General features: G+C 42.9%; 1 protein-coding gene across 2 annotated transcripts in view; it reads right to left on the bottom strand.

The window, feature by feature from the left end:
- Window positions 1–2,471: 2,471 nt before the first annotated feature.
- Window positions 2,472–26,937, bottom strand: part of eml3 (EMAP like 3) — a 41,787-nt gene continuing 17,321 nt past the window's right edge. Inside the window, exons 4-24 of one of the 2 annotated variants that reach the window (XM_069159015.1) lie at window positions 26,402–26,890; window positions 22,379–22,489; window positions 22,094–22,122; window positions 21,173–21,208; window positions 19,854–19,974; window positions 19,363–19,512; window positions 15,888–15,957; window positions 15,493–15,603; window positions 14,671–14,766; window positions 12,215–12,349; window positions 11,451–11,589; window positions 10,772–10,923; window positions 10,500–10,625; window positions 8,466–8,597; window positions 8,275–8,342; window positions 6,400–6,488; window positions 5,826–5,923; window positions 5,123–5,210; window positions 4,534–4,632; window positions 4,269–4,399; window positions 2,472–2,761 (exon numbers count right to left, since the gene is read on the bottom strand). In XM_069159015.1, the coding sequence (XP_069015116.1) occupies window positions 2,555–2,761; window positions 4,269–4,399; window positions 4,534–4,632; window positions 5,123–5,210; window positions 5,826–5,923; window positions 6,400–6,488; window positions 8,275–8,342; window positions 8,466–8,597; window positions 10,500–10,625; window positions 10,772–10,923; window positions 11,451–11,589; window positions 12,215–12,349; window positions 14,671–14,766; window positions 15,493–15,603; window positions 15,888–15,957; window positions 19,363–19,512; window positions 19,854–19,974; window positions 21,173–21,208; window positions 22,094–22,122; window positions 22,379–22,489; window positions 26,402–26,890 (2,677 nt within the window). In that variant the 3' untranslated portion in view covers window positions 2,472–2,554. The remainder of the gene's footprint in view (window positions 2,762–4,268; window positions 4,400–4,533; window positions 4,633–5,122; window positions 5,211–5,825; window positions 5,924–6,399; window positions 6,489–8,274; window positions 8,343–8,465; window positions 8,598–10,499; window positions 10,626–10,771; window positions 10,924–11,450; window positions 11,590–12,214; window positions 12,350–14,670; window positions 14,767–15,492; window positions 15,604–15,887; window positions 15,958–19,362; window positions 19,513–19,853; window positions 19,975–21,172; window positions 21,209–22,093; window positions 22,123–22,378; window positions 22,490–26,401; window positions 26,891–26,937) is intronic. The other variant, XM_069159016.1, reaches the window with a different exon arrangement.

The following is a 26,937-nucleotide window of genomic DNA, read 5'->3' as shown; positions in this document are numbered from 1 at the left end:
TTCCCCCCCCGTCCCCCCCCCCGCTCGGGTAGAAAAAAGATCGACGGGGATGTGTTTTATTCCTTCATTTGTCGTAGTCAACCCCCCGCCGCGAAACAAAGCCGGCTTCCCGGGCACAAAACAAGCCGAAGCTGGTGGCGGGTTAAAAAAAAAAAAAAAAAAAAAAAAAAAAAAGTTGAAAGTTTATCCTCCCAAAAAAAATACAAGTCTTTTTTTTTTTTTTTTTTTTTTTTCTGTTGCGGTCCCTCGGACAATCTTCCTCTTCTTCTTCTTCTTCCTCACTCACTCACTCATTCACACACAAGCCAGCCTTGTCTCTTACTCTACTCTTCCTCCTATCCTCCGCTCCCAGCTTCATCCTCCTCTTCTTCACCTCCGCTTAGTTCAGCGCACACACACACACACGCGCGCGCGCGCGCTCGCGCTCACACACACACATTCGCGCGCGCGCGCGCGCACACACTCAAACTGGCCCGCTTCGTTCGTGCGCAAATCGTCATCTTCGGAGATCGTCGGCAAAATCCGGCGTCTCGACTTTTATTCCGGGGCCGTTGTTTTAACAACACAGACGGGCGGTGTTGGAAACGAGTTGTCGTGTGTACGAGGTGGTCAGAAAAAAAAGCGACTCGGTGCTTTTCGGCAACCGCACGCATATTTTAGAAAATTGTTGTTTATTCTTTTCTTGGACATATAATATTTTTTTTATATATGTAATTTTGAGCTACAATAAAAAAGTTTTTAAAAAAAAGTCCAAATTTAACGGGAGTATTTGACCATTTTGACAGAAAGTAGAAAAGTAGAAAGTTTAACTTGATCAGAAGCTGAACTATATCACCATTTGTGACCTTTTGTCTCACAAATATGACTAAAACAGTCGATTTTTTTGTTTTTCTTATCAATTTAATGGACACTTTAGTGAATATCAGGGTCATTTTTTTTTTAACATAAAACCTTTTTTTTTTTTTTTTTTTTGACAAAGCATCTTACATGTTGGACTTATCGAGTTGTATAAATGGGCTCAAGAGCATTTCCGCATCGTTTCACAAGAAAAATCAAAGATTAGAGAAAATCTTTAATAAGCTAACGAAATAATCGTGTGCAAAGAAATACTACTTTGACTAAGGAAATTAAAAGTCTGACTTACTATCTCACAATTTAGACTAACCTTGAATTTTTATATTTCTGAAGTTTTCATCCATATTTTCCCTCTATCCTAACATAGAGGGACACATTTTAAACAAATAAAAGTGGTATTTCACAAGAATTAAAGAAAAGCAGCAATTACATTTTTTTTTTGTGTGTGTTATAAATGACTTGTCAGTGCTCACATCATGGGTGGTGCTTGTAGAACAATTAAGCGCATTTACTTTGTGTACAGTATTTGAATATTACTGCTTTTCTGCACCTTTATACTTCAAACTCCTTTAATTGAAATTCCAATGCTTCGCTACTGCATTTTAAAAGACCAAAAACAAAAAAAAACAACCTCAAAGTCAAAATAAATGCTGTTTACATGTTAATGCATAGGTTATAATCCAAAAACTATACGATTACACAGTAAAAGTAAACTCTTCTGCATTAACCATTCCACTTTATTTGGATTTAACATATATTTTTTATTTATAATACTTGAACAAAACACATTTAATTTACAGTTAAAGAGAGTATTTTGACTCGGGGACTTCAGTGACCACTGTGAGCGGGTCATTTACTCTCCGGTTTGAAACCAGTGACTTTCCTGCTGCCCTCTGCTACGACAACACATTCGTCGGGACTTCAGTTTCAACTGTGGGACTCAGTCGGTGCGCTCTCGGTCTGCGGCTCACGGTTCCTGGAGCAACACTGCCCACTAGTGGCGCGTCACGCGCATCACACCTTCCAGTCTTCACTTGTTTATTGGGAACTTTACTGGTACGAAGTCACAGTATTTCCCCAACGTTTTTTTTTTTTTTTTTTAAATATATACAAAACAGTATTAAAGTAATCATCTTCAAGTCTACTTATCTACTGTTGGAGAAGTTAATTAGTGAGATGCTGATTTCAAAGGAACACGTCTGTCACAGTTTTTATTTAACGTAATCATTAAAAAAAAAAAACAAAAGAAAAAAAAAACGCCTCGGTATTCCGCGGAGATGTCGAACCCAAGACTTTATAATATCAAAAATATGTAAGAACATCTGTATGCAAACGTCTGTACGGGCACGACGGTGTATGTTTATAGTGCAGCACTTTTTGGGAAGTTTTAGTAAACAAAGATGGGAGGAAAAACACAGGAATGTTGGCAGAAGACAAAAGTCTTTGTCACGTCGGACGTCACGTCGCGCACCGGCGGACGAACGCGGCCGCTTCCGACGGTCCTCGCGACACGCCCCTCCAGTCTCACAAGGGTTTTTACATGATTAAAGTGTGAAGTTAATATGGACGCTCCTCCTCCTTCGGAGGATTCCTCTACACGCACCATGAAGGCGGACGGAGGCCGACGACCGACGACCGACTTCCCAACGCTTCCGCGCAACCGCGCCGCCGCCGGGGAGGGCCTCCGGCCCAACTTCCCTTAGCTGGTGGCCAGTTCCGGAGAGGCGGTCGAGGTGGAGGAGGCCGAGGCCAGCCGCTCCCTGCCGTCCCCCGCGCCGTCCTCCATCACCCTCCACTGAAGGATTGCCGTGTCCTTCCCGCCCATGGACAGCAGGTGGGAGTCGCTGTGGGTGAAGCACACGTTGGTGACGTGGCTGCCGTGGCCCTCGTACCTGTGGCTCGGAGCCTGGAGAGAAAAGAAAAGAAGAAGTGGAAAGTCCACTCGGGATGAGCAGAGGTGAAGACCCCGTCGCATCCCGGTTCCCCCCCTGCCTCCTGGTCTTTCCGGAAGAAGACAAACGTGTTGGAAGTGCACTCGTGTCCAAGTGGACTTTCCTCTTCTTCTTTTCAAAACATGGAGTTCGTATTTTTTGGTGATCATGAACTTTCAGGGTTTTTATATCAAACTCAGCATCGTGTGTATTTAAATTTTGCCAACACGTGTGCTTCATTATTCTTCCCGAGCGATCTTGCTTTATTTATTTGTATTTCAAAAGGAAACAATTTTGCTGAATATGTTCCCCAATAACATCAGATACAGCATGTCCCAACCCGGAAGCTTCTGATGACGTCAGCGGCACGTGGCTTCTTCATACTTCAAGTGCCCCCCCCCCCCATAAATGTTCATAGGGGTCGAAGGTCAGGTGACTGCTGAGGGAACTGCCCCGTGACCAGTCAGAACTTCTCTGTCTTTTGGTTTTTGTTTGAAGTAGTTCAGTGATTAAGAGGCTCGTTTGGGCTCGCTAACCTGCTGCAGTTTGAAACATGGAAGCCAGAGGGTGGAGCGGGTCTCTGAAGGACGGGAGTTCTGCTCCTCGCCGGTCAGGGTCGGAGTCGACTGCAGCGCAGGGGCGGGGTGTCCAAATCCAGAGCAGCAAAACACAACCAGACTTAAATGTTCACGATGGGTTTGATCCCCCGAGGTGTAACGCTCTCCTGTTTATCTCCTTCCATACATTCCCCACCCTCATCGGTGTTTGGCCCTTGTTTTCCCTCCTGAGAAGTTCTTTAAAAAAAAAAAAAAAGAAGTCCTCTCAGACCGCGAGCACACAGCCCTCTCTTGACGGGACTTTTTATTAAGTAAAACTCTGTATCTGATTACTTCTGATGGTGCTTTGGACACAGCTGATCTTATTTCTACAAAGTGTTTTTGGAGCTCCGCCCCCTTTTAGGAAACCCTTCAGATTAGTTAGGATTCGCAGCTGAGAAAAAGTCCCTCTTTGTTCAGAATAACAATCGGACTTCTGACTCTTTCACTTCCATCTGATGCCACGTTTCCAACTATCGCACTGGTTGTTCTTTTTTAGCCGGCAGTGTTTAAAAAAAACAGTTGATCAGCGGCTGCGGGTTCGATTTGGACGAACGAGCCTGCAATGATTCGATCAAATCCACGAGTCCTCCGAACGCTGCTTCAAACGAAACGATGACTCGCGTAAATCTGACCTTCTGTACACAGATCAATGATCTCAGTTTGATTTGTGACATATGAAATATGTCTTCTTCGGGTTTTTGGTTTTTTTTACGTCATTTTTAATCTGACAGCTCCAGGAAAATAAAACAGATTTTCAGTCTGCTCTCAGAATTTTGGGCCCGCCTCCAAAGGCTGCTTGTACACAGTGCAAAATATCCACGTGTGTTTTCCAGCAATAACCACACGACGAAAAACTAAAGCCGATGTAAGAAGACGACCTCACCTTCAGTTTAGGACAGGGGTAATGGAAGAGGTGGACCTTGCAGAAGTCGTCGGCCACGGCCACCATCCTCTCGCTGTGAGAGCGACACAGTGCGTTGATGTCGGTGCCGTCGGAGCCCTCCAACCACACGCCTGGAACAACCAACGGGGGGGGGGGGGGGACCGGCATCAATTTGACTCGACGTGAAGACAACATGACGTCAGAGGGGATAGAGAGAGAGAGAGAGAGAGAGAGAGAGAGAGCACTAAAACGTGGCGTTTCTCACCCATCACGTGGAAGCCCAGCACGCACGTGTACGAGGCCCATTCTCTGTCCTTGCTCTCGAAGCGGTTCCTCAGCAGCTTGCATCCTGCGGCGATGTCCCCTGGTTGAAAAAAACAAACAAAAACACCATTAAGTAGATCGGCAGTGAACGGCGTCTGACGATTTTTTTTTTTTGGGGTCTAAAAAAACCCCCAAATATGCCAGGTTGTGCACAAAGTCGCAGGCTCCGTGGAGGTTTAAATCCGTTCCCGTCTGATTGTCCCAAATTCACATTGAAGCTCAGAACAGAACCGGAGTCGTAAAACAAGGAGCTGCATGAAGAAACGGGAGCTTGAACGGCTTAAATTCACAGAAGAACTGTGGAAAGTTCTACCGAGATGTTTGGAACAGCTCACCTGCCAGATAGCTTAAAAACATGTGTGCGTGTTTACCATCGGGAACAGCTGCTGTTTAAAAGCCAAAATGTTACTCACACCAAACAATGATCTTTTTTATTTTTATTTTTTTGTCTTTTTGCTGCTCATCAATCTACTGACAGATATGAAAAAAAAAAAAAAACAACTTCTTCACAGCGCGGTGCGTTCACTTACAGTAAAGGATCTCGTAGTCGCCTGAATTAGACATGATGTACTTCCCGTCTTTGGACCAATCCAGGTGCGTGATGAAGCTGGAGTGTCCCTGATTGGACAAAGAAGAGACGCAGTGTCTTAATATAATGCTGGTTTTTATTCTCCTTGAAAGCAAATCCCACGTGTTTAGCGATGTGTTAGTCCAATGGTCCAATTTTTTTTGTTTTTTACAAACTATATTTGTCTCTTGATTATTTTCAGGGGATTCTTTAACATTTACTGCTCCAGTGAGTCTTTCTAGCGCGTGACAATGAGGCCAAACAAACGTACAATGTGTGCGTTCATGGAAATGAAGGAACACGTGAGTTGTTGGACAGCAGGAGAAGACGATCAATCAGGGTTGGAGACACACAGGACCCGTTATGAGTTCTGTTAAATGTTCCTCATGATCTGTTTTTTATGTAAAACGCTGCATTTCATTTTCTTGCTGTAAAGAAGTTTGAGCTGCATTTTCTTGTATGAATGGTGCAATTATTATTATTATTGTTATTATTATTATTATGAGGACACATTCAGTGTTGGTTTGCATCTGCGGTGTCAACAAGAGAAGAAACAGAGCACATGACCAGACTGGGATCTGAAATCTTTTGATATGTTTTGCTTTGTTCGTTAAGAGAACATCAAAAATCGCCGAAACGCGACGTGGACTCGGTGTCAAACTCACGTTACACTTCCCGAAGCGAGCGTACCGCCGCCCACTCTCCGTCACGTTGTAGATGTAGATGAAGTTGTCATGAGACCCGACAGCTAAAAAGCTGCCGTCTGAAAAACACAAGAGGTCATTCACACAGTTAAAGGGGGATTTCCACAGCGGCTTTTGGTTCTTGGTTTCATTCTCTCTCAATTTATTTTTTTTTTTATTCCTTTTCTGACTCAACTCTACAAAATAAACGTAGAAATGAACAAAGAAAAAAAAACAACAACTCGTTTTTGATGAATCGCAGTTCCACAACACAAATAAACAACAACCTCACCGACCTATTTTTTTTAAATGAATTAAAGGCCGAAACATTACGGTGCTTTCAAGTGACGCTGGGAAATGCCAGCTTGTCAAAAAAACAAACAAAAAAAAACCTCGTCAGTGGTGAAGCTTATTAACAGTAAAATCCCAAGACTACTGGACGGATATATAACACCTCAAACCGCGCAGATCTTTTTCACGCGCATATATTAAAACCCATCTGTGATTTCTGCAGCCGTAAACACCGGGGAGGAGGAGTTAGAGCGAAACCACCGACCTGGTGAATATCTCATGACCGACAGCTGCTCGTTCCCATCGGTGAATTCAGAAACCACCTCCCTGGTGAGCAGGTCAAACACCATCCACCTGTCAAGTGTCACAGGAGGAAGGTACAACAGTTTATGGTCAAATTGATCTTCAGCGTTTCTTTCGAGTCCCATCTTTGTGAAGAGGGTTCCTAAGGTTTTTATCACAGCCTGGCTGATCGAAGTCAACAAACAAGCCTCCTCTCATGTTGCAAACGTTCATTTTAATATTTAAAAAAAAAAAACCCACATGAATATAGAATACATAGAATGTTTATAAAGTACTGCTACTTCTAGGAGCGGCAGAAGCTGAACGTTTCAACCATTTATCCGTTTTTCGATCCTGCTTTTCAAACATTCAGCACACATTTGCAAATGCATGAAAATGATCGAGAGAACTACGTCGAAGACTTCATCGTGTCGTGTTGCAGAGATTGTTGAAGCTTTTGGCATAAAAGAAGCAAAATAAGTTACGATGGTGTTGCTTTCCGGGTGTGTAGCGCTTTTTGTTGACGTACGAGTGCCCATGAGCACAAGGATTTGGTGTTTTGGAGGTTGCGTAACTGCTGCGGTGGTAAGGTGACGTTGAATAGTCTGCAATTTATATTTCCATCGCTTTAATTAAATAAAGTCAACGATAAAATCATGCAATTCTCTGCAGTTGTTCTTGACTACACATCTAAAGTGCGATTGTCCAATTTTAGTCAAAAAAAAAAAAAAACGTTCCTGGAAATGTTTCACGCTAAAAGCCTTGTTAAGAACTGAAGAATTTCTTTCTCCCGATACACTGGAGGGTTTTTCATTTGAAAGACATTCAGGAAGTGTCGAGTTCGCATTAACGTGTAATGCGGCAACTTTAACGGGGCCAAAAGGTAGCGGATCAAAACGAGGCTTCGAATCGATGCGAATCAGTGAATACATCTCAAAACGTCGACATGACAACTTTGACATTTCCATTTGTTTTTATTGGCTCGTTTTCTTTTTTGGTTGTGTCACCTTAAAAGAGAGCACATTACACATTACACCTTTTTTTCTTTTTTTTTTTTTTTAAAACACTTCATTGGCTCCCTGTGCGTTTTAGAATAGATTTAAAAATTTGAATGATCACTTATAAGGCTCGCAGGGGGGGCTGGTGCCTGAATACATTCATACATTCAGATATGAAGGTATTCAGTCCTCCCTACGAGCCTAAATGCAACCTGAGATGCTCGGGTAGGTCGTTCCTGACCGTACCCCGAATTAAACACAAAACTAAAGCTGACCGGGCGTTTTCTGTTCGGGCCCGAGTTATGGAACGACCTGCCAGATGTTATCAGGGACGCTGACACGCTGTTTTCTTTTAAGTCACTCTTCAAAACGCACTATTTTAGACGTGCCTTTTATTAGCTGCATTTTATTTCATTGATTGACTGTCTGTTTTACTGTCTGTTTTATTTCCCTTGTATTTTATCATTCTATTTTACACTGTTGCATATTGTGTTTTAAATGTAAAGTGCTTTGTAACCTGTTTTTGAAAAGAGCGATAGAAATAAAGTTACTATTATTATTATTATTATTATTATCAAAATGTAAATGAATGTAATCTGGAACGTCGTGACCGGATGAAGTTTGATGTTCGACTCGCGAGCGCTTCCTTCGAGGCTGTTAAGTTCACAGCTGGTAATCCTTATAGCGGCTATGAAAGAATGTCTTATCTATGACCGTCAGGCATACGGGGACAGAAGAAGCTTTTTACTGACACTCACAGGTGCCAGCTCATAAGTCCAGGCTGACTGTCTGTACATACCGCTGTATAATATCTTAATGTGTTTCATTTGCTGTCTGTCGGTGTAACTGCGCCGCATTACCTTCCTGTGCTGAGGCCGACGGAAACCACCGATCCATTCGGGCAGAAGTCGGCGCACAGGCCGTACTCCTGCCGGAGACACAAAGAGACTCGGTCAAAAAAAGAAAAAGAAAAAGAGGACTTACTTTGCTGAAAAATATCTCGACAGCGAATCAAATTGAGCGCTGAAAGAAACGGGGTCGGCAGTCGTACCTCCAGAGTGATACACCAGTCCAGCTTGTGCTCCTCCGTCTTCCACAAACACACCTGCCGGTCGTGGCCACAGGTGAGGAAGATGTTCAGAGACGGGTGTGTGGCCAGGCCCCACATCTCATCGACATGACCCTGGGACGGACACACACACACACACACACACACACACACACACAAATATAAAAAAAAATTGTTTTTGCTAATAAATGTTCAATTAGAAAACAATATTATCTTATTGTATTATCAGGTACGTTTTTATTTTATTCAAACAAATGCTGCAGTTTCCCTCCCATTCAGCCCACTCACACACACATTCACTCACGCACACATTCACACACCAGTGGCAGCAGAGCCTCCCATCAGGAGTAACTTAGGGGTTCAGTGTCTTGCTCAAGGACACTTCAGCATGTGGTCAGATGGACCCGGGGATTCATTTTATTCAACTTCAAACTTGAGCTCTAAATAACTTTAATTTAGATTTTCATATTGACAAAAACAAACTGATTTGTGTTGCTGAAGAGCATGCTTTAAAAGCTTTAAAGTAATGTGGCCATTTAAATGTCTACAAGCTGTGCTACGTATTAAAAATGCATTAAATGGTTTTCAGACATGAAGGTATTCAGTTGGTGACTGCTGTGAAATTTATTATGAATATTTAAGCTCTCCAGAAGGCTTTGGTGGCATTTTGATGTTTTGTTTGGCGCTGCCGTCCTTTTCAGATTTCCCTCTGAACACTTCAGTCCGCGACAAAGAATCTTATCACTAATGAGCAGATTGTTGTTGAGGATGAATCGAATGATTCTGACGTCCTCTTTTCTTCAGCTGAACATCATCTTACTAAATGTCTTCCTTGCACAGAATGAATATTAAAGTCTCACATGCCACATTGTGAGCACGTTCACGCTCTCCAGATGTTGCTGTTAAAATTCTCTTTTCGTGTCGGTGGCTTCGAGCCTTTTTTTCGTTCTGCACCACTCTCGGGACAAACTTTGACAAATTAATATTATGTATTCTGTCCAGGGTTTCCGTGATCATTCCACAAGTTGTGTTTTGGACTTCGGCCTTGTTTCCTGTCTGATTCTCGGAGAACAATGCAGCATGTAACGCCGTGTGACTGATATCATGTAATCTCACGGACATCAGCCTGACAGTTCAAGCTCCTGCAGCTGGATCACAGCTGGATTAAGCTGCTAAACCGAGCATTTCAGCTTGGCAAGGAACACGCGGGCTTATTTTTATTTTTATTTTTTTGAGAAGCAACGGGAAACATAATGTGCTCGTCGCCGAGTTTAGCGACTGATAGCAACTGTCACATGTACGAAATAAGACCGCTGTCAGAAGTGACTCTATTATAGCTGCTGCGTGGGGAAACTACGAGCGTATTAACTGTAGCTACAGATGGCAAGAGACAAAAGGCCCGATTCCTGACTGACTTCCTCGATAGAACGCGAGTGTGTTTGGGCCGCAGTGTAAACACATAAACACACACACACACACACACACACACACACACAGCAGCTGCTCTCCAGCTGGGAAACGCTGACAGAGTGGCTGCTCGAGGAACGTTTTCGCTCTCTGCGCCGTTAACCTGTAACATCTGCGGCCGCAAACGTCTCCAAAATGAAAGGACGGCGGTCTGAAGAATTGTATGTTTCGGTTTATGTTCTACTTTGGCGGTATACGTCACGAAAAACAAATGTGAAGTTAAACTGTGTCATCGGAAAGCTGCGCGGCTTCTGTCTTCCGGAAGTGCCGTTTGTGCATCAGAAAATATCTCAACATTTTTGTCAAACATGGGTATGTAAAAAGATGCTCGATGACAATGTCGCCCTGCTGTCAGTGCTCACGCTGAACTAAACTTTCTCGGTCATAACTGAACAGAGATCCAGCCTCTCATTTTGGTAAGAGAGCAAACGAGAGTTTTTCCCCAACATGTTGGGGATTGTTCCTTTAATACTGGGAACCATACTTGCAGCATATATAACAGAATTTGTGCAGCTTCAAGCATCCCAAAAAACATTAGTATTAGCATACCTGCACTATGGCCACAAACCCCTCGGAAAAGGTTCCTCGGAGAATCGCATTTCTGGTCGTACCGACTAAAAGTTCCTCCTCGTCCACGGCCGCGATGGTGCGAACGGCCCCGAACTTCTCCGGAATCTGGACAAATAATTCCATCAACCATCAAACATGAATTCATGAACAAACGTTCCCCCCCCCCCCTCTTATCTCAATAAAACGTCACACACTGTCTGCATCACACACACACACACACACACACACACACACACACAGTTGTGGTTCACCTCACACTCTCTCTCGGGTGCCAAGTCGGCGCTCCAGCGGATGATCTTCCGGTCCTTCCCTCCTCCGCTGAGCAGAGCGCCGCCCTGCAGGGGGCACAGGGTGAACACGCTGCCCTCGTGTGCTCTGGTCTGTCTCATGATCTGGAAGGTCTCTGTGGAGGGTGGAGCGGGGAGGGGGTGTTACGAAATGAGCTGGTTTTATCAACGAGTAAGGAGAAGGCCAAACATTTGTCATTTGGAAAAAAACAGACGTCAGCAAAAAAAAAAAAAAAAAAAAAAGAAAAAAAAAGATATGTATATAAATGGAAAATATAACTAGATCTTGAACCTTAAAATGAAACAATCCAACTAAAAAAAATACACTGGAAAAGTCTTACTTTCTAATAAAAAAATAAAAAAATAAAAAAAATCTACAATTTTGAAGCTGAGGGACAATATATGAAAAAAAAAGTTGTCAAGTTTCAAATCAAAAAAAAATATATATATACATGAATGTATACAACAAGATGTTAAGTTGTGAAAAATTTAAAAATACATTTATTGAAAAAAATTTAAGAAATATTTATTAGTATTTCAATATTAATTGCATCCATTTTTTTTTTCCTTGGACAGTGATTTATCTCCAAGAATCATATTGACTTTTCATTTTCCAGACTGCAGACGGATCTCCGGCACTGACCTTTGGCTCCTTTACCAAGAGTTTTGATATCTGCAGCTGATTTTCCCCACGTCAGGATGTTCCCCTCCGAGTCTCCCGTCAGAACGTCTCCGGTCAGGCTGAACACGAAGCACTGGATGAACCGGGGCTTCTTGTATTTCTGGAAAATAATGAAGATTGGTTTTAGAACGCTAATTTCATCTATTATGAGTGCAGGTTTAAAAATTTAAAAAAAAAAAAAAAAAAAAAAAAAAGTGCTTTACTTACACTACAAACAGATTTGAAATGATTTTCCATATTGGATTGCAATAAGACTATACAGTAAATCACCTCTGGCCAAATCAATGTCACAACAATAACACCGTTGCACTGTTGGTTGTTTGTTTAAATCTTTGCGCTATTATTTAGCAAGTTAAAATTAATATCATTCTATTTTTATTGTATATATTGTGCATTTGAAATTTTTTGTATTGAATATTTTTTTACTGTTATTTCTATTGCTTTGCCCTGTATCTATAAATGCTGCTGTAGCAAAAAAAAAAAAAAAAAAATCCTTTGCGGGATTAAAAAAGTAACTATCTATCTATTTATTTCTATATTCTCAGATCTGCATTGGTGTTTCGATCCATATCTTTTCTTTTTTGCTCTCATTTTTCAGTGTTCTCGTTGACGCTTACCTTTTCGGATTCAAACCGAGGAAACCGTCAGATTCCTTTCAAATTGCAATCAAGGAAATTAAAGCCGATAAACATGATAAACAGACTAGAACAGAATGCCCGTCTTACTCCAAAGATGCCTTGTTTCTTGGTGAACTGCCCCGCGCTGAGCGTCCAGAAGTAGACGTGGGATTTGCCGCAGGTGATGATGTTGGTGCTGTCGCTGGGGTTGAACTCCACAGCGAACACGGCCTCGTTGGTACTCTGAACACACAGCGGCACACGTGGGTTCAGAACAATTATGGCGCAAAAAAAACAGTCTGATCGCATCAGTGAAGCCTCTGTCACACAGAAACACACGGACTTGATCCGACTGTTCGCAAACACGATGTCCGTCTCTGAGTGCTTGAAGTTCTGAATCCCGAAAGACAGCCTGACCCGCTACGAGCGAGGTGAAACGAGGGAATGCGCAAGTGTGATATATGAAATTTAAAATCTTTACTATAATTCGGATTTTGCATTTAGTATTTTTCAGAGATCCATCCGCCGAAAGACGACGAGAGAGAAATGAGGAGGATCCCAAATTCTGGTCCACGCACACCAGCTGTCATGAAGAAATGAACAGTCAGGAAAAGTTGCTACTGACTTTAAATTTGGGTTTTTCTTCAACTGAAGGATCTTTTTTTCAAGAGGTGACCACATGGTTTTTTGGGGGCTTCTCCATTTTCTTCATGACACGTTGTTAATCTTAAAATTAGTGCTGCTGGATTCCACAACTCCTTAAAGGCGCATCAGTGATTTTTGCAAGCTCAAAATGATACAGCAAGTTGTTCCGTGAATTTCAACATCCACTCGAATATTATACAAACTCTGAATTACGCCGTTCTCAGCGAGGAGCCCTTTTATTGTTCTTTGGGGTTGTCAGTGGCATCAGGTGTGCAGTTTAACTGTCTGCTGTACAGTAGAAGAGTGAAGCCAAAACCTACCAGCCAATTACAATCTGGAGTTTTCAGTGGCCGCGGTGTAATATGTGATGAGGGGATATATCAGATGATTTATCGCCAAGTCTGTACTGCTGCCACCGGACGGTAAACGCATTAAGGAGTGGAAGCTTTAAGTTCAATTAGTTCACATTTTCTAACAGAACCAAAAGGGAATGTATTTTTTTTCTTCTTGTTCTTTTGCCACTGAGCGCACAGACGGGACGGTTGCATACAGAAAGCACGGGGACACAAAAAGCTCCATTCATGGCCGCGCTGTAAAGTAGGCATATGGACTTTTCCACTGCTGTGGAGATGGGAGGTGGGTATAATTATCTTGTTCCTGTTGGATGAACTCCTATGTTTATGCAGCGCGGGCCAACGTCAGCCCCGTCCGGCTACGAGCCGCCTTCCCACGCATTCGGTGGCACGGGTCTGGATACTGCTCCAAATACGCAAAACGTGCAGGAGGTTCCTTCGCCAGTCCCCCCCCCCCCCCCCCCCAACCCTCCGCCCCCTCCCACCTGTGCATCCCCCGCTGTCGCATTAGAGAACACACGCACGCACACACACACACGGACAAATTCATTATATAAAATATTTACACTGTTGCCATGACAGCCGGGCTGAAATGGCTCTCAGGGAAGTTGAGGCGTTTTGGGATAAAAAAAAAGCCCCATAAAAAGCAGAGCAGAAAACACGGTGGCCACCTTTCCCCTCTAATCTGTCCGGTGATTACGAGGAGAAATGTGTCGATTCAAAGAAAACCATCTGCAGCCACGCTGGGCGTCTGTCGCTGAAGTCACACGACTGCAGCCCGACTGAGTTTCATGCCTCCACTTCAGCTGAGGGTGGATTATGAAACACTGAAGTGGTTGATTTGTAACAAAATGTAGAATTATTTATAGATATTTTTTCTGAAAAATTAAATTTTTTTATCCATCTGATGTATACGTATTTGTATTTGTATTTTTTTTTTCCTACCTACCTATCTACCTATCTATCTACCCACCCACCCTCCCAGCTGGAAGATTTGAAAGTACAGTTCCTATAATGCTCTGGAGGATGTGAACATGGAACATATTGTTACCTGGGAGTTTGTGACTGACAACATTTTTCAGCTTATGTTTGTTTACATAGTGGAAATTACCATCATGAAGTGTATGATGCTAAATTAGCTATTAGCTGTTTGCAGAGACAACCATCTCTGGATCAGCGTGGTGCTGAGGAAAACATAAACTCCCGATGGTTCTCAGGAACTCTCTGCAGAAATAAGGAGCATCTTTGTTTGATCGGTTCTATGCAGATTTATGGATGTTTATTAGCGATGGAATTCAGTTAAAAGTGTAAATTACACTGTCAAATGTAAAAACATATTGTCACGTATGTTCAGATTTGACTGTAATCGCTCTGAGAAGGAGCCCCAATTTTGATGCAACTGTTTGATCACTGTTCTTTTTTTAAAAAAAATATGTATGTACAAGATTACTGGATTAATAAGAGGCAGTAACGCGTTTGAATAAATCAGGTGATAATAAGCAGAAAAATCCAGATGACAGAGACAATTAAATTCACTCACACTTAACCTTACGCTCTTTTTTTTACCTTGACCTCCGCGTGTTTAGTCCCTTTGCTGCAGTCCCACACCGACAGCATGTGTTCGTTAGAGTCATCGATAACACACAGGAACCCTCCGGAGTCCTGAAAACATCACAACAAGACAGACAGAGTTTGTTTGCAGCCGGTCTTCCTGAACAAATAACGGCCGCTCGAAAAAGTCCCCTTTCATTCTCACCTCTCTGCCGTCGGCACTTTTCTCCTTTTAAAACAAATACTTTTTTAGCCTTTTATTTTTACAAATTGCTTCGACATAGCCAGTTTTTTTTTTGTGTGTGTGTGTGTGTGTCAAAGTTAAGGTGCTAACCGTGAAGCACAATACTTCCGGGAGATTTTTTTCACAATAAAAGTTGGCAAGGACAAGAAAGGCTGAAAACAAGGAAGTGTTTGTTTTTATGGTTGGCAACTTCAGCAACGTCAAAACTGCATTTGCTGAAGGGAGTCTGTGGAAATATACAGAGGCGCTTCACAGTGTGGGAACCCTTTGAGGAGTTTCAAGACTTTCCTCTGTTTTAACATGATTTTTATTCTATTTAATGAGACTAGCTTTTTTTTTGTATAAATGATGAATGATCCATTCCACACACTTGTTTTGTAATTGTATAGTCCAAAAAACGAAATAAAGGAATTAAATCTGATTAAATCCAGCAGCTGGAGAGAATAGGTTGAGACATAAATGGGAGTTAACCAATCAAAAAGGAGATCTTTAGGGGGCCTGGTTCATACTAAGTTGGAGAAAAAAAAATCCTTTGTTGGGCTGAATGATTGGCGAGGAAGAATTCACACACCGTTACACTGAAATGCACTCACAGCAAAGGAGAAAGCTACTGATCCCACTCCCCTCTGGAAGGTTCCCAGGCCGATCTGCTGCAGGGTGATCAGGGTGGTGGAGTCCCAGATGTGAACGAACGGCTGCAGAGGCTACAACACACACACACAAAAAAAAAACACATCACAGTTATCTGCAACAGATTATTTTCACTCGTTTTACTTTTTTCAATAATGGTAAAATGCATTCGATCAGATCAGACCTTCATGTTCTTTACTGCATGTGAGTTAACCGCCAGCTGTTTAATCAATACATGCACATATGCTATATGTTTAGTAGACAGAATATAGTATGTGGTGTTTAAAGATTAAAAAAAAATAAATAAATAAAATTGGGTCTTTTGGAGGATGTAAATCCATCAGACCGGTGTTGTTACCTTTCCATCTTTGTCCACCCCGGCTGTCTGCCCGGATGCCACTCGCACTTTGTCAGGATGGAGGGTCAGACTGCAGAAAAAAAAAAAAAAAAACAGACACATACATACGTTCATATATATATATTGCAGTCTGGAAGAAAAAGCAAATCAGGAAATAAACTAAAATCATTGTATTTGAGGCTGTACTGTTAGTGGGACAAGCTGTAAACACAACTTAAACAAATGGATCATCCTGTGCAGATACTGTTTGAACTGTTTTTCAAATTGTTGCTATTTTCACTGTGTCTCGCGTGCCGTTCGCTGGTGAGCGGGTGGTGTTTATCATCTTTTACTGAAAATACGGGGTTTTCAAGAGCCGCGAGACAAAACCGAAACGGGAAAGTTTCTGTTTTTGATTAGCAGAAAGTTACTGATGATTCACATCCCACGCAGTCATCTGATCAGCAGTTCCAATAAGTAGACAGAGCAGCTCCGTCAGGTACGCTGTGGAGAATAACAAAATGTGTTCCCTGAGCCAAGTGGTCACGCAATGGTGATTCCCCTTTCAGTCCCTCCTGACTGCTCACGGCAGTAATTAAAGACATAAATATCTCCTCGCGCTTATGGTAGTCTACATCCGGCCTCTCAGAGGTTTTCTCTGCAGACCCGTGTTTTCGGTTCTGTATTCAGTCGTGGGCAGTGCTTTGTCCACAGCTCTCCTCTGGGCTTCCTAGCCTGACTTGCCGAGTTGCACGTGCGCGTACGGGAAGGATCACTATGGGTCAGCCTGACCAGGAAGCTATTTGTTTATCATGTTCCTGGAGGTTTCGATTGTGATTCCTGCAGCCAGCGGCAGTTCTCGCTTGGGTTACCCGGCCACAAACCCAATTCAGGGAAACAGTCCGGCGGTGTGTTTCATTAGCCTTGATTGGCTATCTTATTGGTTTTCTGGTTGTGATTACGACTCTGCTGGAGGTTTTGATTTGCAAGCTTGAGTCTCTATTGTCAGTTACACAATGCTGCTAAACGTTCCCGGTGGGAGATGGTCATGACCAAGTGTCTGGGTGTGGGTCACCTTCAGAAAGGCCTGTTTTGACTCGTTTTTTTTTTTTTCTTTTCTTTTTTTAAAAAGGTTTACAATACAATCACATGCACTAATATACAAAACCCACGATTTACACTCATTTTGCAGATATTCAGACAGGCCGAGATGCGCGCGTTCTTTTTCGGTCGGTCTGCGTGACTCGCGCGCCTCTCAACAGCATCACGCGGCCGCTCCGACGGGAGCTGCTGTCCTGCCGAGAACAGTTGGAAAATGGAAGAGTGCAGTCATAAAATGTTTACTCTGTCAAGAGTGGAACTGAAATACTTTTTCTAATTGAAGAGAAGGCCATGTGAGGAGGGAGAGCGTTTGGAAGTGTGTGATTATTAAAGCGGTTGCTAAATATACAATTACAGAAGCGGAGGGAGGGTGGCACGTTTCCCAGAGAACGGCGGAGTGACGCTTAAACCGCACCAGCAGTTTTCTGCATTCCTCAGAAAAAGAAAAGAGGGAGGACATCAGCCTTGAGCCAGAGACACTGTTCAGATTAGGCTTTTTGTTTTCCTTCTGTGTCACACACACATCACTATTGTTGAAAGTATGATTTGCTGTATTTTTGTAATGAAATCCTGTTGATCTTCACTGGTCTTTTTTTTTCTTTTTTTACAGAATTTTTGTGATTTCTTGGTTAAGGATATTAGATTTGTTCCATGACGTTGCCAGACAAGGAGGACGGGAAATTAAGTCTGATCCTCCAAGTGATTCTTCATTCTCCCACAACATCTTTGAAAGCTTTTTTTTATTCTTATTCTGAATTCAAACTTTGAGGTGAATTGTTTTGTATAATGCAAACCTCCAAAAATAAGCTTCATTATGTGCTCGGGGCCTGAAATCAGTTGGGACTCGGGAGTCAGAGTGATGTGTTGAGAAAACCAGGCAACAGAGTTCCTGTATTCTTTAGCTGGAGGATCTGTGAATGGTATTTGGGCTCGGTGGAGGCGGGGCGAGCGGCAGAAAAAGTCCCCCCACCCCCCTCTACCTCCGAGACCTGGTTTGAACTCGTTTCCATTTTTGCCCCAGCTGCTGAAAGACATATCAAATCGCATGTATTCTTTGCGTGCGGCGGTATTGTGTGCGGTGTTGTGGTTGGAGTCGTTTTGCGACCGTGTGGTAACGTGCTGGCACACCGGTCGACTCCAAAAACCTCCGACAAACAAAGAAAACGCTCGATCTGCCGCGGGCCGCAACGCAAGGCCCGGTGTTGAGTTCAGAGCGAGGTGAAGCAGATACACACGGAAGGAAATAATTAACATGCTGGTTGTCGGCATGTCATGCCCCTCATAATGGTTAAGTGACTTCTAAAATGTTTTGACAAGTTTTAATGGGCTTCAAGTGTACAATTACAACTTTTAACCAGTTGAACCCAAGACTATCTTCCTTTTTCCTGCCTGTCATTAACAAGCTCGTGTTACAATCTAGTGAGGCACACAGTAGAATTTAGATTACCACAAATAAGGCTACTCAAGAATGAATTTGCACCATCGTGGTATGAAATGGAACATGTTCATGTTGTTTCTACAGCAGCCCAGAAGGGACAAACCAAACGCTGGCTCGAGAGAAGGCATTTTGAGTTTTCCCTGAGTTTTCCAGACCGTAGATTATCCAACATGCTTGCAAGGCGGGAGGGTGGGGGGGGGTTGAATGGTAGGTAAACCTAATCGCTAGATGCCACTAAATCCTACATACTGCTCCTTTAATATCTCTGCGTTTTGAGTCCGCTATTTCCTAGGCCTTTATGTCTAAAAGATATAAAGTCTAGCAAATTGAAATGATTGGAGTTGGCCCTAAACGTCTTAGACTTGTTTATCCAATCACGTAGTAAGTCTGCATGACAGCCTTGGCCTCCTGCACTACTGTGAATTATTTTAAGAGTTATTTATGATCGGGACATATCCTTGAACTCACACATGAAGTAAATCTCCAGTACCCTGTTCTTTCATCTGCATATTATTCATAAAATCAGGAACTTCTTGTTCTGCTGAAATGTGCAGACGTTCATCCATCTATTTGTTACTTCTCGGCTGGATTATCGTAGCTCTTCGTTGTCCCCGGAGGACTCTGAAAACGCCGCCCCCCCCCCCCTCCCACCTACCACCACCACCACCACCTTTGTTTGACAAAGCTTGAATATAGATGAGGGCTGAGAGGACTTTGTCCATCTCTTTTTTTTTTTTTTTTTTAAGTGTCCGTTTGCTTTTTTCTGTCCTAATTTTCTTGACACCGTGTTTTAACGTGGTTGTTTTGACTTTCTTGTGCTACATAGTGATTTGCACTTAAAAAAAAAAGAAAGAATTAAATTGGTATTTTTGAACTGGACAGAAGCCCAGTAGTAGCTGTTCCCCTGTTCTAATCAATGTCTTCATGCTCAGCTAGATTCATCAAAATGTCACTGACCAGCGGACGCAGTCGGTGTGCTTGCGGTAGTGCCGCTGCGTGCGGTTGTTGACGTGGTAAAGCACGATGACGCAGGCGATGAAGTACAGTGCCTCGCCCGACGGCAGGAAGTACAGGTTGGCCCGGCAGTCCCGTCCCCGGTAACCGTATCTGACGTGTCAGCGTCAAGGTTGACATCATCCAAAGTGCCATTCGTGTTATCATCATCATCATCAACTCGCATGCAGGTGGGAAATTTTGGACTTCTCTCAATGATGCTATTTTCAGTTCAGTGCACCGTCCCTTTAAATATATCACACCCACGTCTTCCCATCTAAATCCAACGCTGACTCTCCTCTCGCGGACACTCGACCCGCACCAAGATAGTTTTCCGTGAATATATATTGCGCGGCTCGAATCCAGGAAAGGGGCCGACACGGTGAATGTAACACGACGCTTCGAACTATTAAAATGAGAGGCCGAACGCCGCCTGCGTAGTTCAGGAAGGATACACCCAGTCCAGCTCCAGTCTCTCGGAGGGCGGCTCCATCTTCAGGTCCTCATAGTTCTGGATGTTAGAGGGGATGTACATGGTTATGGGCCGACCTCGGATGAACATTTTGATCGACTGTCCTGGAACAAAAACACAACAGTGACGTATATCTGTGAGCGGACGCAGCAGGAGACAGAGAACTTCATTTCAGAACAGACGTATTTCATTTCTGACTGATGATGGTGGCCGCTGAGGAAAAAAGGAAATTTAGAAAAACGTGCATTCCACAGGAAGTAAATCCAACGCAACAGAGTCGTTGTCTACATTTTGCGGCGGAAACACTGTTTCTATCCAGGGTCTTGTGTTTGTTTTTAAACCGCCGGGATGTAAACATCACTGAAATGCAACACTGCCTGCACCAGTCTTTTCACATTAAAAGCCTCCCATTGGCTCAACGGGCCTTTTTCCTTCTATTTTGGAGTTTTTCATTCTATTTTTCATTCAATTGTTTGGCTATTGTTTTGAGACTTGTCCATTATTTCAGTGCTGATGTTTTATTTGAGGATTAACAACAGATGTATCTGCTACATATAATCAATCTGTTTTTTGCATCACGATTCTCGCTAAAATGAAAATCGGGATATTTTTCGCTTAGAATCGAGATGACGATTCTCTCGTGATTTATTTTCCCAACATAAATGTTCATATCTTTAATTTACCTGATACTGAAGACAAATCTAAATGTGATGGTGCCTGATACAAGATATTCTAGTAAAATAATAATAATAATAATAAAAATGCTACGACTGAGTCTAATAAAACGTTTACGGCTCAAATTGTTCATAGATACAGACTTCAGATGATTTATCATCACTGATGAACCCGAGTACATAAACTAGACCAAAAACATTCCAATGGGCGATTTATGTTTTTCATTTGGCTGTTCTATTGTTACCATTACAAGATTAATTTTTTACAAATTGCCCCTTTTAGAAAATTCTTTAACTTGGGTCAAATATAAATATATATATATATATTTTTTATTTATTTTTATTTTTTTTAATCGAAACTGATTACCGCCCAACATTTGCCATAAATCACCTAATAAAGTTGTTTCCTTCAGTGTTAATAAACACATCTGGTAGACGCAGAAACAACATCAGTGTCATCCTATTGGAATTCTGTTCTCGACACCTGGTGAACTGAATACTCTGATTCAAAGTGTCAGTGTCGTTGTACTGGTCAAGTACTAATTGACGACAGCAAAAGACTGAATGTGGTAACACAATGCATTGGAAGAGCAAAAAGAATAACGAAGTGACATAACAGCAGACGTACCTTGGCTGTAAGTTCCTCTTCTGGAGCCCGGGGATGCTGCATATGAACCAAAAGCACACGGTCAGCCAGACTGATAAACACAAAGATCCTCTGATGTTTTACATCACGGCTGATTCCAGCTCGTAGCAGATGTGAGGTGACAGTGATCTTGACCTTTGACCCCAAACTTTAAAGGATAACATCACTCCTACAAAGCTCTGATTTGAGGAAACAAGCGTCCATGAGCACAGTGTACCAGAACCTACTGAATTACCGAACAAATCGGACATGACACTCGGATTAGTAGACAACCGATGACACTTGGAAATACTCAGCAGCTGCAATTGTAAGATCAACAATTTCCAGCTTTAACTTCCTTCTTTTTCGTTCATCTCATACTAATGACGTAACAGAGTGTCCTCGAACACTCCGGGTTGCAGGAAAGGAATGAGGCTTGGAAACGGGGCTAACCAGGACCAGACTGAAGGCTAAACTCTCATTAAAAGCTACGCCAACCGCAAGTGCGGTTCCTTGGGAAATACACTCATTTAATTTGCGCAAACGACTACAAAACATGTGTGAACCGGTGAGAAGCTGCCGGGGCGCAAGAGTACAGAAGTGCAGTTCGACTCGGGTCGTAAGCCGGGTCACACCGACACCTGGGAAAAGTCCCGAACTTAAACACAAGAACACAAGGACACGTGATGATTTTTTTTTTCCTTTTTTTTTTTTTTTTAAAAGACCCAGAAGCCAATTTTGAATCCTCCAAACCGCATTCAGTGTAGAAAAAAAACAAAAAACATTTCTCGCCTTACTGCAGATCAAAAGGTCATCTGACAATCAACGGGCCCTGTTTTCTTAATGCAAACACGCAGACTGCTGAGTGATGTTGACTTGACTAATCCCAGCCTGCCAGAGCAGAAAAAGGTTTCGTGACTTCACCTGCACCGGCGATCAGATCCTTGGCCCGGCTGTGGAGAAACAAAATAAAATTAAAAAAAAAAAAAACACCATGAGAGACAGATTTAGGACACAATACAAATTAGAAGCTTTGATCCATCGCTTTGTGACTTTAAATTCACATGTGAGGAATTTGCAGGGCCGTTCAAGGAAGCGTCTCTTTGACAGGATATATGAGGCTTCCAGCAGCCGTAGGAAAATAAAGTGCGCCGTGTGTGTGTGTGTGCGTGCGGGTGACAGCTTGTGAGTGATGGCAGCGGGGCTCACTTTTCGAGGCTGGGGGAGCGCGTGAGGAGGTTGGCCGAAGACGCCGCCTTCTTGTCCAGGCGTTTCCTCTGCCGCTCCACGTTCGCCAGTTTCTCGCTGTTTCGTCGAACCCTTAAAAGCAGCACAGTTACAAATTGAAATAAAGATAAAAAAATTTTTAAAAAGAGTCAGCTTCCCCCTTTAAAAAAAACAAAAGAACATCGAGTAGTTCCCACACAGAAGAATGCAGCCCCGTTATCAATGCATGCAGACGTACGAGTAAGCTATCAGTGCGACTGTATACATGTGCGCGAAGAAATTTTGACTGATTTCATTCTCATTGATCCCGAAGGATAAATCTGGTTTAATAAAACGTGGATCTTAGTTTTTACTTTTGGGAATAATAACACCAAACATGAACTTTGACTAAGCTACTCCACTCGTCAATCTGTCCAGTTAAGCCCTGTTCATGTTTACTAATATTTCAAACAACAGGGCAGGGATTTAAGGCCGGCGTCGTGGCAACTGTTGATTTTCGATTTTTTTATTTTTTTTTTATTTAATCAGCTACAGCTGCCTGTTTAAAGACATTAAAAGGATAAACTCTGGTCTATTTCAACCCGGCGTATTTCTCAATAATGTGGCTGTTGTGGCTCCACGGGTCACATTCAGTTTGTCCGCTCCACATGCGATGAAGAGATTCAGGGAAACCAGGAGTCACACGAAACAGCCATCAGGCTAATTACTACAATCTCCCTGTAGCTTTAAAAAAAACATGTTGTTTTTTTTGGTTTTGGTTTTTTATACAAATACTTTGAAATGTTTAGGAGTCTGACAGAAAGTAAACAGAGGACCCAGCCTCCTGAGATGGATCATTTTCTGAATCCATCAGGGATCCTGTCTGCTGGTTTATTCCCATCTGTGAGGCTGTGAGACTTTTCTGAAGCGACTTTGTAAAATCTCAGCTGTGAAACGACAACAAATGAATTTGCAGCCTCAATAAACATCTGCCAAAAAGGAATAAAAGGATGTATACGAAAGCTGTTTCCAACATGTCGCAAGTCATATTATGTGCTGAGTGTTCGGTCTGCCCGTTAATAGTAAGGCGGGCGGTTCGAAACCCCCGTCCGTACGTTGAAGTGTCCACGGGCAAGACACTGAGCTCTTAAGTCGCTCCTGACGTGTGAATGGGAAACGGTGTGAAGTGTTTTCAGACTGTAATAAAGCACGAAATAAGTGCGGACCATTTATCGCCCTGACAAGTTGTCCTGCGAGGATATCTCTGACGCAGTTTGAAAAATTGGCTACTCTGGGTTGCTAATTTCAGTGTGTACTTTCAGACAGACTGTAAAACAAAAGTTGAAAATGAAAAATGTTAGAATCACATTTGTTGGAAAAGGCTACATGAGGAGCTTCTGCTATTCGACTTGATGTTATTATTAATTTATGCGACTCCTCGTTTCCCCAAATCTTTACAACAGGAGGTGGAGAGGCGAGATCCATAGATACACAATATACATATTATATAATAATTATACAATATTCGTTTCATAGCACCTGAGACTTTCCATTCATCCCAAGCTGTATTCATTTATTTTATTTGCTTTTGTGTATATAGTTTGAATGTCTGTGTGTGTATTTATTCATTGCCTTTATTTTTTTTCTGAAAGAATTCTTATTTTATGTCATTTTTTTCTTATTGTGTGCACGATTTTTGTGTTTCTACGCTGCTGTGATGACCAAATTTCCCCACTGTGGGATTAATAAAGTCTAAAGTCTAAAAAGATGGAAGTCTATACATTCATACAGACTGAAATGAACCAGAATGAACTTATAGAGGCAGTCTGAAACATTACGGCTCACAGGTGCAGCGTGAACAGCTAACAGCTGATGAACCATTCGCAATAAATCCCAACCATAGTTTTTACAATACGAGAAGCCATCACACAAAGGCAGCGTACAGATGTTCGCCGTAGAGATACTTTAGTTGATTGCATGAGTGACAGAAAGGTTAGAGTCATGCTTTTTTTCTTCAAACTATAGTTAGAAAATTAGTAAGTAAAAAAAAAAGAAAAAAGAGGAACAAACCGAATGCTTGGCAAAACCCACGTCAGATAAACTTTCCCACATCCTGCTTTGGGTCCCAAGGATCAGTTTTAGACTCGCTTGGCATCAGAAATACGCTTTGCAACTTGTCTGCGAGAATAACTTCACTTCTAAAAGCTGTTTTCATTCTTCAGCCCTTACGGAAAAAAAACCCACATTTCCCATGTTTTCCACATGCTTGTCCGCATGTTGTAACTTTTTCACACGGGGAGCTACATGTTCATCAGTTTTTAGGTACGTGTGAAATTCATGCGTCTCAAACTGAATCAACAAGACCAAACATGATCGTATGAATCATAATCGGGTCTATTAGTGATCGCCTTTGAGACACGTTTCATGACGTTCCTGCCCAAAAAAAAAAAAAAAAGAAGCTCTGCCATCTATCTATGTCACCAGGCGTGGATCTAGGAAGCGAAACTCAGCTGGAAACCCCCCCACTCCCCCGCGGTGTCACCACATGTCCCCTGAGAGGACTGTTTTTTTTTTTTTTTAAATTAACAGCTCAGATCTCTACACAGCCGTCCGACGTACGGGAACAAATAAAAAGCTTCCGTATTTGCATAAACATGCGTCGCGATCGAACTCGTCGCTGAGCGTTCGAATGTGGAACAGAGCTTCTTCAACAGATGTTGTTTATCAGACAAAACCCATCTCACCGGCCACAACAAAGAAATAGCACAGGCGAAAACATGCATGCACAAGCACTTCCACCAGTAAAAAAAAAGGCAAAAAAAAGAAAGAAGCTAGGTGGGAACTTGTCATTGTTAGAAAGGAAAATCATTGGAGAAGGAATCGCTACATGCAGGATGCGGATTTGTTTGTTAGAAGTGATCAACAAGGTTAGGGGAGAATTACGTTGTAAAAAAAAAAAAAAGCACTTAAAAGAAAGCCCGTGCAATTCTGCAAACCCCCACCTCCCTCCCCTCCCCCCGGTGGGACGGAAGATCTTTTCGGTGGCAGTGTGTCAACTCTGCACATCTGCATCGTCTTACGAAGCAATCAGTCGTCGTGCTTCGTTGCTACGTGGATGTTGTGACCGAGAGGAGCAACGTGGAGCCTCTTTTTTTACAGATGTTGGCCTGTTTGGACATTTTACACTCCAAAAAAAAAAGAAAGTCCTTCAAAGGTTCCATTTGTACAGGCTTGTAACCCCCCCCCCCCCAAAGGTTAAAGGTTAAAGTCCTGTGACCTCACATTCCCTTCATCGGTCCATCCGTTCTTGTGAAGGCAATCCATCAAGAACGCCTCGAAGTGTGCTGAAGAAGAATTTGTCCAAATTTGGCAAAAACCTTGACTTGGTACCAATGATGACCTGATACGATTTTGGTGTTTAAAGGTCAAAGGTCACTGTCACCTCACATTAACCCGTGCCTGTAAACCCAGTTTTTTTTAGGAACACCTTCGGGGAATTTCTTTAAAAATTTGTCACGAATGTTCACTTTGGGCTCAGCAATGAAGTGTTTTGATTTTGGAGGTCAGAGGTCACTGTGAGTTCAATATCTATATGGGTTCCGGGCGGATGTACATTTAAACTACACCTTGCGTGATTAGCGGAGGCATTTTCCACTGGACTCAAATCTCGGTGACAAAGAAAGTACTTGTCCATATGTCACTCGGTACGAATGAGCACCACCATCATGTTCTTCTGCAGCTTTATGTTCCCTCCTCCTCTAACACATGGAATAGAAAGCACATAAAGGCTGCAGCAATGGAACATGTCTTCCCCCCCTCGTGTTTCCTGATCTCACAGGGCATAAACATGTCCCGACCTGAGGCTGATTGTTTCATAAAGCGGGGATGCAGTAAAAGTTTTGGTTTGCAGAGTCTGAATCAGAAAAAGTGTTACAGATGATTCTTTCCTTAAAAGCCATGCAAGTAACGGTGAGAAAAGGTTGATTATGGTTATGAAGAAAGCAGCAATGAGGCAAGATCACGCACAGAGGCTTCTCTCCCTCCCGGATGGTGGACAGGGGTCCAGAGCGGGAGCTGAGGTTTTGGTCGGAGGTCCTGGGCGAGGCCGAGCCGGGCTCCTCTGGAGAGCAGCTGCCGTCCTGGAAGTCCTCCCTCTGGAGGCCTCTGATCGTGGTGGGCTGAATGGGCTCCTCCACTGATGACGTCCAGGTTAGTTCCTTTTCCTGCTCCCCTCCTCCTTCTTCATCTTCCTCCTGCTCCACATCCTCTTCCTCCATACCGGGGACGCGGTGGAGCTTGGCCCGGGTCCCCTCGGGCACAGGTTGCTCCGAAAGGAGGGCATCCTCCAGGTTGAGGCTGTTGACCCGTGTGGTGAGAGGGAGCCGGTCCTGCCCCGGCTGGGTGGGCTCGGTCTGGGTTGACCTGTCCTGTGTGGCTGTTCTGCTTCGGAGCTCACTGGACACTGGGCCTCCTATGTGGCCATTAGCATTGGTCACAGTGCTGTCTGGTGATTGGCTAAAGGTAGTTCAAAGGTTGAGAACAACACAGGACAGTCATACAGG

Source organism: Embiotoca jacksoni, unplaced genomic scaffold (genome assembly GCF_022577435.1).
Source record: "Embiotoca jacksoni isolate LCO1_2020_lvr unplaced genomic scaffold, fEmbJac1.0.p SCAF_24, whole genome shotgun sequence".
Classification (NCBI taxonomy): Eukaryota; Metazoa; Chordata; class Actinopteri; family Embiotocidae; genus Embiotoca; species Embiotoca jacksoni.
The sequence above is the reverse complement of the archived record's forward strand: the minus strand, read 5'-3'. Positions and strand labels throughout refer to the sequence as shown.